A 10,478-nucleotide genomic window follows, 5' to 3' on the forward strand; every position below is an offset into this window, starting at 1 on the left:
TTAGATATAACATAAATTTCAATTATAAGATGTGTTTGTTCAACTTTATTAAAAAAGAACAAAATGAATTTGTGATATAATTACAAAACAAAATACAAAAGGCTCAAACACAAAGACGGACTGACGCTTCAGAATGACCATCTTTGTGACCATCAACTTTCGAATGCTCCTCCACCTCGACCAACAGCTTGCGAACACCTAAAAAAGGAAGGAGAAAAATGATGAGTATATAACTATATTACGTAAACAACCTACTTGTAGGCTTTCATCACATTCATGACCTAGCAGGTGAGTACAGACTTTATTCTAGGCTCTAAGTGTATTGCTCTTACTGTGCACAATTTTGGGTAGCTAGCTTAGCCTACGCAGCAGTAGCCAAAATGTGAAGATAAGGTGCGACCTTAAAGGACTCCATACCAGATGAGGATAACCTGGTGTTGCTAGCCTGATCTTCATCAATGGGAGGCTAGCTGGCAAACCCATCCCATAAGCCGTCTAGTCGCCCAAGGTTGGCAGGTGCAACTCCCCAGTACATGCAAGCTTCACTAGCTACCAACATTAAAAATGGATCATCTGCGCAAGGTAACCACTAATTACTCGCATGATCAATGCCTGACCATAAGATGGATCCACCGTGTAGGGTAATCTAACAAACCATCAAGTCACACATTTTTAACCAGCCTCATGCCTACCTCAATAGTACCATACTGAAGTGGGAATGGAAGTGGAAGTTCCTCGGACATTATAATAGCTAACAGGGTGATAATATCCATCAAGTAACAGGGTGATAATATCCATCAAGCTCCCAGAGCATAGATACACAAATTTCCATCCTCCATACTAACACAACTATGTACAATCAGTAATAAACAATCCATTACATCATGAGAGAAGTAATTCAGTTACGTAAATACCTAGCATTACTATTTTCATGTTTATTCAATCGTCCTAGGCTCAAGTAATATCAAATCTGACCACCTATGGTTTGGTTTTACTAGCATCCATGCATATCCAAGCTATCCCTATAAACATTACTTCCTAAAATATGTGTGGTTACTTACTTGATTGTGGAATCTTCCCAAGCTAGCTTTCTTGTGTGTTAAGAGCTCCAAAATTCTTGAAATTTTTATGGTAGGTCCTAATTGAAGTAAAATTAGGGTTAGTATCGAAACCGGGATGAAAAATCATCGAAGAGAGGCCAAACGGGTGAAATTCACCTTTCACAGGCTTGTCATGCGCTTTCCACGTGCTTGGCAGGTATTCACGTGCGCAATACGTTCATTATTATAAGCAGTTCATACCCGGGGGAAAACAATAACGACAGCCTAACCTAGAAATAATCAACAGAGAACTAAAGGGACAATTGCAATAACTATGAACCGAAAGAATCCAACAAGACGCCTACGACACTACAAACCCTCCTTAAGACTTCCATGGCCTTCGCAGCATCCACCGTCAGCCGTACATGGGAGCCTTGCCCTTACCTGAAAATATGGGTAGCACGTGGCTTGAGTATTATATAAAATATCCAATAAGTCGCCCCACTGTTGGGGTTAAGCATATAATCATACATCAGGATACATGCGGTCGCACACAATACACATACATGAGCACAAGTGTCAAAAGAAAGAAACTTAGAGAGGGGTCTGTCTTCCATTCCTTCCCATGGCCTTAGGCCCTTGCTTTATCCAGGCGGGGGTGGATGCATGGTACTTTCCCACACATGGCCCACATGTGTGACTGTGGGCCCACCAGGTGAGTTCGCAAGCGAACTCCCTAGGCCTGGCTTAGTCGGGTATGTATGACATACAATATCGAACGCCACAGAAAAAGGAGGGCCTGCATGATATCGTGGCGAACACAATATCGAATATACGCGTCCATACCATCAGTAGCATAACGGGGGAGTGCCCCAGGTACATAACCATAGCGTGCAGGTTCTTAAGGTTTACCTCCATGGCATTATACATACAATGTTCCATCCCCTCACCGCATTACATAACATAACTGGGTCAAACATCGAGTAAGCATATCGTAGCATACTAGTCATCACATTCATGGCATGCGGGGTTCTCATTATAATCATGACATGTCAATCAAGCTCATACATACAGGGTAGCAAATCGTGTCACAAACGTCATATACATAAACATGGCATACATAACATTTTACGGCAAGAATCACATACATAAACATGGCATACATAGCATTTCACTGCAAGAAACATCTAACCTAGCATACATCAACAACACACATGGTGCTGCAAGGGCCACAGGGCACGCACCAACATACATACATAACTAACGCCAACAGTAAGGTTACTTACCTCCTTGGCCTTGGCCGAAGTCACTCATCATGCTAACTCCGGCGCCTAACTACCTCCTATAAGACAACATGATATACTTAGAGTCATTTCACATCTAGCTCTTATGCCTAGCTACTAAGGTACGTCCTTGTCACAAACTGTTCTATCAAAATGGAGTTATACTTACCTCAGATGGTTGAAAAAAGGGTGGGAATGGCTCAGAAGGGTCAAAAACCTAGGAATCGATATATTATACATATGTCGAGCCGCTAAGCTGCGTCGTCAAGCCGACCTAGCCGAGCCAGGAGTGCAACGAAGCCGCCGACAACGCCGAAATCGATGGGCTGCGAAGGACACTGACGGCGCAGGGTTCCTGGATGCGTCTCTGGGTTGGGCCGAAAGGCAACGAGGCCCAATGGTGGTGTCCGAGCGCAGCCCGTGAGGTGCGGCCTGTACGCTGATCGAGATGAACTTGCGGAATGCCGAAGGGTCAACCCGCAGTCGCCGCTTCGTCTTCCTCGCCTGAAAGCCTTGACAACCCTAATCAAAGAACTCGACTACTGTCGCCGGTGGGATGGTCGTCGTCTGTCCGTCTGTCTCTAGTGGCGCGTCTGTCCCCCCTTGCCCGACGTACCCTGGCATCGGTTTGCTCCTATCTAAGGACTCACCGAAGTCTGAAGTCTCAAGACGATTTTGATTCCTCACCTAAACCTTTCGTCTCCTCGCTCACAGGTACGACAGTGGCTCAAAAAGAAAGGACGGCTACTAAGGTAGCTAGGCTTAACATGCGGACTCAAGGAGTTAATACGCCCTTGTTGGCAAGGCATACCTCACCGGAAATCTCGCGATTTCCGGCGAGATTTAAGGCGCTTTTTTTTTTTTTTTTTTTTTTTTTTTTTTTTTTTTTTTTTTTTTTTTTTTTTTGAAACCCTTATCCTTACACTCATACCACATGCCTTAGGGAAGGTTAATCATTGGCTATGTGACATGTGTCATCTTCTGATTGGCGCATTTGGCTTCGACAATATGAGTTTGATCCTTGAAGTGCCCAAATTTCCTTCAATTTTTCTTATGTTGATAGGTGGCATACATAGGATCGATTTGGATCGTTGGACGTAGGCCCAGTTCATGGATCGGGTGAGCGGGTCGATCTCAACTGTCACCGGCGTCGCAATGCACTGAATGTCTCCCTATGCGACTCTTTCCACTTACGAGACTTTGTGGTTCGTGGTTCATGTTTTTCCCTTTTCCTCTCAAAACAAAAACAAAAACCTTTCTACTCAAAATCTTAGTGGCTCTTCATGAACTTCTAGTCTAAAAAAACATGCAAATTTAGGAATCCAAGGCTTAAAAAATACTTTCTTTTAAACGAGAGCACTCAATCAAAAATTTAAAGAAGTAAAGATTTGACTTCTTGTTCGTGATACTGAGTTAGTGAATCCAACACCATAATGGGATACACCAAAGTTGATGGGAGAGAGGAAATTGGTGATTTATTTTGTGGGGCTGGGTTAATAAAAACAAGAGAGAAAAAGTAAGAAGAAGAGCACACCCATGTTTGCGGTGCCTTAATAATACACAAAACTATTCCAATCCTTCACCAACGTTTAGTGGTGAGGCCATCACATCATTTATTTGCCCACCATCATATTTTGTCTTCACTCACATACATCTTAAGAAAATTCTTAGAAGATCGCTATCATTTGATTATGATCTCAGTTCATTTATGTACTCTTTCTTTACTTGAGTGTCACATATTATGTTTAAAACTCCTTTATTATGCGTGTACTTTTTGACTAGAAAAATTAAACTTAAAAATAAATGAATTGATGTATCCATTGAGTGGGTGCAAACAATTTATGCCTACCAGGCTAGAGAAATGTGTAGGAGACTATTTTCTTTCATTTTCTTCCTTTACAATATCATTTATTTATTTTAGTTTATACTTTTGAACACCTTAAATGAAAAATATATGTTTTAATTATAATTTTTTTTTATAATTGACATTTATACGAATCACCTCGAACTCACTTTAAAAAATAGGAATTTATTAGTGTCGTAAGGGTATGTCTTTTATATGTATATATATATATATTAAATATTATAAATATTACATAAATGTTGATTAAATTATAAATTTAATACCAAAACTTATTTTATCAGTATTTATATAAGATTAAACTTAAATTTCAGTCATCTGCGGAGGCGATGGTTTAAGACCGGTCAGCCTTCCCGCCATTTTTGTCCAAGGAAAAAAATTTGAAAATAATGTTGAGAGTGGGATTTGAACCCACGCCCTTTCGGACCAGAACCTTAATCTGGCGCCTTAGACCAACTCGGCCATCTCAACTTTGATGCTATTAAATCTTTTATTTTATATTCTAATGTTTATTTAAATCCGACATTAGGTTTGAAGGCAGAATTTCTCCATTTTACACGAAACCTTCCCAAATTCTTACCTAAATTAAATATTTATATTTCCCTCGAGTTGGTGATTATTTACCTTTGTAACATCCAAAATTTTGAAATTTCATATCTTCTAGAAGCTTTAACGAGAATTTATTGTTGTCAAAATATGGACTGGAAAACGTATACAGACATCTCTACTGATATGGTGCTTATTGTCACGGTTATGCTCGTCTAGGGCGTGTTGTCCATGCCACGTCGAACCCTTTATTTAATTTCATGTTGTATTGCTTTACTATTGTATTTTCTGTTCGTACGACTATTCATGATTGTGACACTTATCATACCAGCTTCAATGCTTAAGTTAGCATAGAGAATTCGAGTGTAGTATCCCTTCTAAGTTGAAGATAGGTATTTATACGAAAACCCTTTAGTTGCTCGACTATTTTAATACTTTCATTTTTAATAAATAAAAAAAAAAAAAAAAAAAAAAAAAAAAAAAAAAAAAAAAAAAAAAAAAAAAAACTCCATTAGTGGGTTTGTCCTAGATTTTCACTTTTTGCCTCCACTACTTTAAAAGTGGTTGCAACCTTTGATATGTTGCTAGGAGACATTCTCTCCCATATATTTCATTTTCCATATTTGGAGATTTAAAAATTTATTTAAAATTAATAAATTATTCGAAATTCAATTTTCCATATAATAATTTAAACACGACTTTAAAATAATTAACCCAAAAATTCAAAATATATAGTAAAAAGAAAAACATATTTATAATAATATAATCAAATAACAAAATAGAGATTAAATGAGAAGGGAAGGACAATTTTGTCATTTCATAACAAACAAGAGAGGACAAAATAATGAAATAAAATACAAAAATGAAAATCATAATTTACTCTCTTTTTTTTTTAAAAAAAAAAAAACGTAAAAAAAGAAATAATAAATGATAAATTAATTAGTAATTAATAATTTTTTTTAATATAAAATAATGCATCAAATCCAATGCCAAAATGTAGCCTTAACGCTCCAGTTGACTCTAAAAAACAGCATTAAATAATGAAAATTTCCGCAATATAATATTATTCTAAACAAGACAAAATAAAAAAAAAAAAAAAAAAGTAGAAATAATTAATTTTTTTTAGTTAAATTATTTGAAATTTAATTTTTTTTTTCAGGAAGAAAATTTTCCCTTTCTCTCTCACAAACCAGCCTCGGGGTTCTCTCTCTCTCTCTGAAAGTGAGAGAGAAAAAAAACCCCTAAAAAGCTTTTGATCTCACCGGATTTTCGTCTCTGTCACCAACGACGGTGAGAATCTTCTTCTTTAGTTTTGATTTTTCTGCTAGATTACGGCGGATCAGATCTTGGTTAGGGTTTTTGGTTTCTGTGAAAAGCCCTAACGGAGGGAGGAGGAGGAGGAGGAGGAGGAGGTTAATTTGTGAAGTGAGTGGAAGGAGGAGTGAAGCGGTGCTGAGACTGCATCGGAGCGGAAATGTACAAGAACCAGCTTCAAGAGCTGGCACAGAGGAGTTGCTTTAATCTTCCCTCGTATACCTGCATTAGGGAAGGACCAGACCATGCGCCGAGGTTTAAAGCTACTGTTAACTTCAATGGCGAGGTCTTTGAATGCCCTCAGTACTGCTCTACTCTCCGTCAGGCTGAGCACTCCGCGGCTGAGGTTGCCTTGAACGCTCTCTCTAACCGTGGTCCTCCTCATTCACTTGCGGCTAGGATACTGGTGAGTCTTGTTTGGTTTTCGTTTTTGTTCTTCGGCTTGCTTCTCTTCTCTGCTTGATCTTCATTTCTTTGTTGTTTTTTCATGCGACGAATCAATGTTACTGTTTGCGGTAGGATTATTCGGTTCGTGGAAATTAGTTAGTAGTTTTAGGTTTTTGTTATGAGCATTTTGTTTTTGTTCACTTCTTAAGATTCCTGATATCATTTCCGGTTTCTGCGGCTAAGAAGCGTAGATTATAGAGAAATTGCACAATCTGTGCGTCTTGTTAGCAATGGCACCTTTGCACCTCAGCTAGAGTTCTTAGTCTGCGAGCATCTCGGTCGATGGGTTGATTAAGATCTTAGATATGGTTTTTCTGCTATCTGGGGTTAAAATGATGGCCGTGACATAGTTTAGGTTGGGGTTTTTCTTCTCAGTTACGAGATGGACTTGTAATCTCTCTGATCCGCCGGAATTCTCTGATTAGGCCTATGGTTTAGGGTCATCTTCGAACGAAAAGTGTGACCTCGTGACGCTTCCTCGAGGTTCCGTTCCATGAGAGGAGGTATCTAGTTTTGTTTACCTTATTATCTCGGAACCAGCTGTCGGGAGTAGTCTTCTTGGGCAAGGTTGTGTAATTAATTTGCTCATTAATGGGTTTGTCGGTCGTCCAATTGTGTTTTCGGTAGCTCCCAACTTTGGCTCAGTTTATTTCTCCGATCTCATAAATGACCAGATAGGTATTGTAGCAACGGCAGGGACTAGGAATCCAGCACCAATTGTGATAAACTTGTCGGAGGCTGAATTTCAGATGGAGATGATGATTCATGTTTAACCAATTAGAAATTTGGAGGACGTTGTCATTATCTACGTTCATAAAAAGTTCATAGGCTTTATAACTTCGGTTTCAAATGTAATTATTTCTCCCCGAGTCTAAACTTTTCTTTGCTGTTTTTTGCCATTAGAGCGAATATCATGGTGTATAAAGAGGGGGATGAGAAATTTTCGATCGATTTGGGTTACTTTTCCTTGAACATTGTTATGTATGAGATGAATCTTCTGATATGAGGATGTGATCTCTTTTGTATCGTTTCATTTAATTGATGGAATTGTTTGCATATGGAGCTTTAGGTTCTATGTATGGCCTTAGTGATTTCAGTTAAATGAGAATATTTTGCGATAGTAGCTTAAAATGGAAAATATTTTGTCCTTCGAGCTGCCTTCCCCGATTTTTGGTCTAATTATTTACAATAATCATCTATGATCAGGATGAAACAGGGGTTTACAAGAACCTCCTGCAGGAAATTGCGCAAAGAGTTGGAGCCCCATTGCCACAATATACAACGTTCAGATCAGGCCTTGGTCACCTACCTGTTTTTACGGGGATAGTAGAATTGGCTGGAATAACATTTACTGGAGAACCGGCCAAGAACAAAAAACAGGCAGAGAAGAATGCTGCAATGGCAGCTTGGTCAGCTTTAAAACAATGTGAGTTTTTTTTTTAATGCCTACCTTGTATAATTATTATCCAGAGAAAGAGAGAATAGACCATCTTATTTTGTGCATATTTTGTGCAAAGTTAATGGTATGCAACCCGTATATGATATTATTATATGCTCGAACATGTAGATTAGCTTTCAAATGATTCCTCTGCGACATGTTGATGCCAATGGTCTTTATTATATCGCCTAAATTTCCTATGGAAGCTAAATATCCTATGCTTGATGTGCTAATGGCATGCTTAACAATTAAATATTTTGCCTTCATCAGTTTTTCTTGTGCGAGTCTGAGAGCACACACCATGGAATTCCTTCTAATAGATAATATCAATTGCGAACACTCCTTGTTATGATTCAAAGTTGCCATAAGTTTATTCTAAGAATATTGCTTATCTTATCATGGTGCCTATTTATTATATATTCTGGTGTTGAGCTAACATTTTGTTTTAATTTTGGCTAGTGGCTAAGCAATCAGCAAGCTCGTCATCAGAACCAGAAAACAATGATGAGCTGGAGCAGATCACGATAGCTCGAGCCTTATTGAATTATCGCCAAAAGGAAAAAATGGCCATGTCGAATCCAAATGCAACAATACCATTCCCCAAAAGACTTCATATTCAAAGTCCAAGGCCAACTAGTCCCCAACGTCCCCCTGCACCAACATCAAAAATTCTTCCCTTAATTTGCCAAAAGGCAGCTCCTCGAAGCAGAGCGCCATTTTCTGCAAATAAAGTCCTTATTCCACAATCCCCAACTTCTGCAGTAGAAGGCTCTGGAACCTGCCCCCAGAAGTTTAGTGCCGGAGCTGCTCTTTCTTATATTCCTGTTCAGCAGTTTAGGGCATCTTGCCGTGGTATTGCCCCACCAGTGACAATTAGAACAGCAATGCCTGTGTATTCAGCCCCGCCTCTACCGCAACCATCGAAGCTACCTCCACAGCAAGTAATTCGAGTCCCACCTGTACGTATTGCCCCACCCGTTTCTATTAGGCAAGCGATACCTGCTTTTGCTGCTCCCCCAGTACGAAAGGAAAGTCCTCCTGTACTTAAAAAAGAAGATTGTGCAGCTTCAACTGCTTCAAAGGAAGAGCCTCCTGCTCCTTCCGCACCCTCACAGCCTACTAAATCACCACCTGCTGAAGTAGAAGAACAAGCTACAACCACAATGGCAAACAGTCAGCAAGAAATTAAGACATTAGAGAACCTCGAACAACTCCAAATTTGATGAGTTGAATCATTAGAAAGACCACATAGGAGATCGTCGTATTGTTTTGCAGTAAAGATAGGTTATCTCATCTCGTCCGCATCTTATTTTGAGTGTCAACCTTTTTTCTTTTCATCTTTTTTGCCCTGTTTTGTTCAAACTTGAGTTTAGAGGTGGAAAAGTTGGTATCAGCATCCCTGCAGCAGCAATGCCATTCATCAGCAACTGTGTCAACTTATGTACTTATATATTAGTATCTTTGGGCATGTTGTCCTATCTTCTCCAAGAATTCTGTTCTGATTTATGCATGCCATCTTTGCATCCCAAGATAGGCTGATGAGAGCCCTAGGATGCATGGATGTCGTTAAGGTTGTCACCAAGAGTCTCTAGTTAACCACCTTGCCCATCGCTCGGGACCCTCATTTCCATTTTTCTGCATTCCTCCATTTTCATGCATATATATATATATATTTGCTGATCTTGTCTGAACAGTGATTCTAAAGATGCTCATGTTGTGGCTTCCCCCTGAAGGGGCCTTTCAAGAGGCATGGAATATTTCAGTTGCTGAAATTCGGAGTCGAAATTCTTGTTCGGAATGGAATGAATGATATTTGTATTTCAGGTGGTGTATTGCAGTATTTTAAGGACATATCCTTCCATTAGTAGCATAATTTAGATCCAATAATATGTGACTTGAAAGGCCAAGGCCCAAGGCCCCATAAATGCATTATCTTAGACATTAATGGTATTAGTAGATGAAACAGGGTAGTGATAATGGAACATAGCTTCCCATTTAATGAAAAAAGATGTAATGATTTGGGCATAGTGAATGCCAACATGCATATGTCATCATTATTGACAGAGGCTTTCCTATTATTCCTTCATACCCATTGGCCTAAACAGACCAATCCTTTCCCTCCCAACCAAAACCCATATGTTTGACCAAACAAGAGTTTTTGGTAATGGAATCTTTTTAATCTACGTTTTGGATGTATGGTAATGAATTTTACGTTCATGGAGAATGAAATAAGAGACAAGACGGGATGAAAAATGAAAACGCTTCTCCGTCTCCATTCCTATCTGTAGACTGTTGGATGATGAAAGTCCCACATCGACTCATTTAGATCGTGGGTTTATAAATAAAGAATACTCTCTCTATTAGTTGGAGAATGCCCCAATATTATATCATTATAAAGAGTCGTGTTCGTCTAACATAGACACCCCTCCCATAATCAAAATTTATTTGACAAACAATTTTTTTTAAAGTTTAAAATGTTATTACGAGAGAAGAAAGGCATAACTTTTGAGGGAAACCCATTAATTAAGAGTCAATATTGTTAGACGAAC

At 38.9% G+C, this 10,478-nt stretch overlaps 1 protein-coding gene, 1 long non-coding RNA gene and 1 other non-coding gene across 6 annotated transcripts; 1 reads left to right on the plus strand and 2 right to left on the minus strand.

Moving 5' to 3' along the window:
- LOC147791888 (uncharacterized) lies at positions 1-3,227 on the minus strand. 4 transcript variants are annotated; one of them, XR_015421617.1, is made up of 6 exons: positions 2,493-3,227; positions 2,327-2,382; positions 1,218-1,484; positions 1,062-1,138; positions 301-540; positions 1-198 (listed from the first exon to the last, which is right to left on the minus strand). It is a non-coding gene; the product is annotated as an uncharacterized LOC147791888 (long non-coding RNA). The 4 variants fall into 4 exon arrangements; XR_015421618.1 differs by having other exon boundaries at positions 333-540; positions 2,493-3,226; XR_015421619.1 differs by having other exon boundaries at positions 418-540; positions 2,493-3,224.
- Positions 3,228-4,574: 1,347 nt separating this feature from the next.
- Positions 4,575-4,655, minus strand: TRNAL-AAG (transfer RNA leucine (anticodon AAG)). Its single transcript has one exon. It is a non-coding gene; the product is annotated as a tRNA-Leu (tRNA).
- Positions 4,656-5,899: 1,244 nt separating this feature from the next.
- Positions 5,900-9,752, plus strand: LOC111799243 (double-stranded RNA-binding protein 2). Its single transcript, XM_023682708.2, has 3 exons — positions 5,900-6,450; positions 7,698-7,917; positions 8,389-9,752. Exons 1-3 carry the CDS (start codon positions 6,205-6,207, stop codon positions 9,150-9,152), a joined length of 1,230 nt encoding a protein of 409 aa, XP_023538476.2. The 5' UTR covers positions 5,900-6,204; the 3' UTR covers positions 9,153-9,752.
- Positions 9,753-10,478: the final 726 nt, after the last annotated feature.

The sequence above is a fragment of the Cucurbita pepo genome, chromosome 7, assembly GCF_057944985.1.
Source record: "Cucurbita pepo subsp. pepo isolate OVF chromosome 7, ASM5794498v1, whole genome shotgun sequence".
NCBI lineage: Eukaryota > Viridiplantae > Streptophyta > Magnoliopsida > Cucurbitales > Cucurbitaceae > Cucurbita > Cucurbita pepo.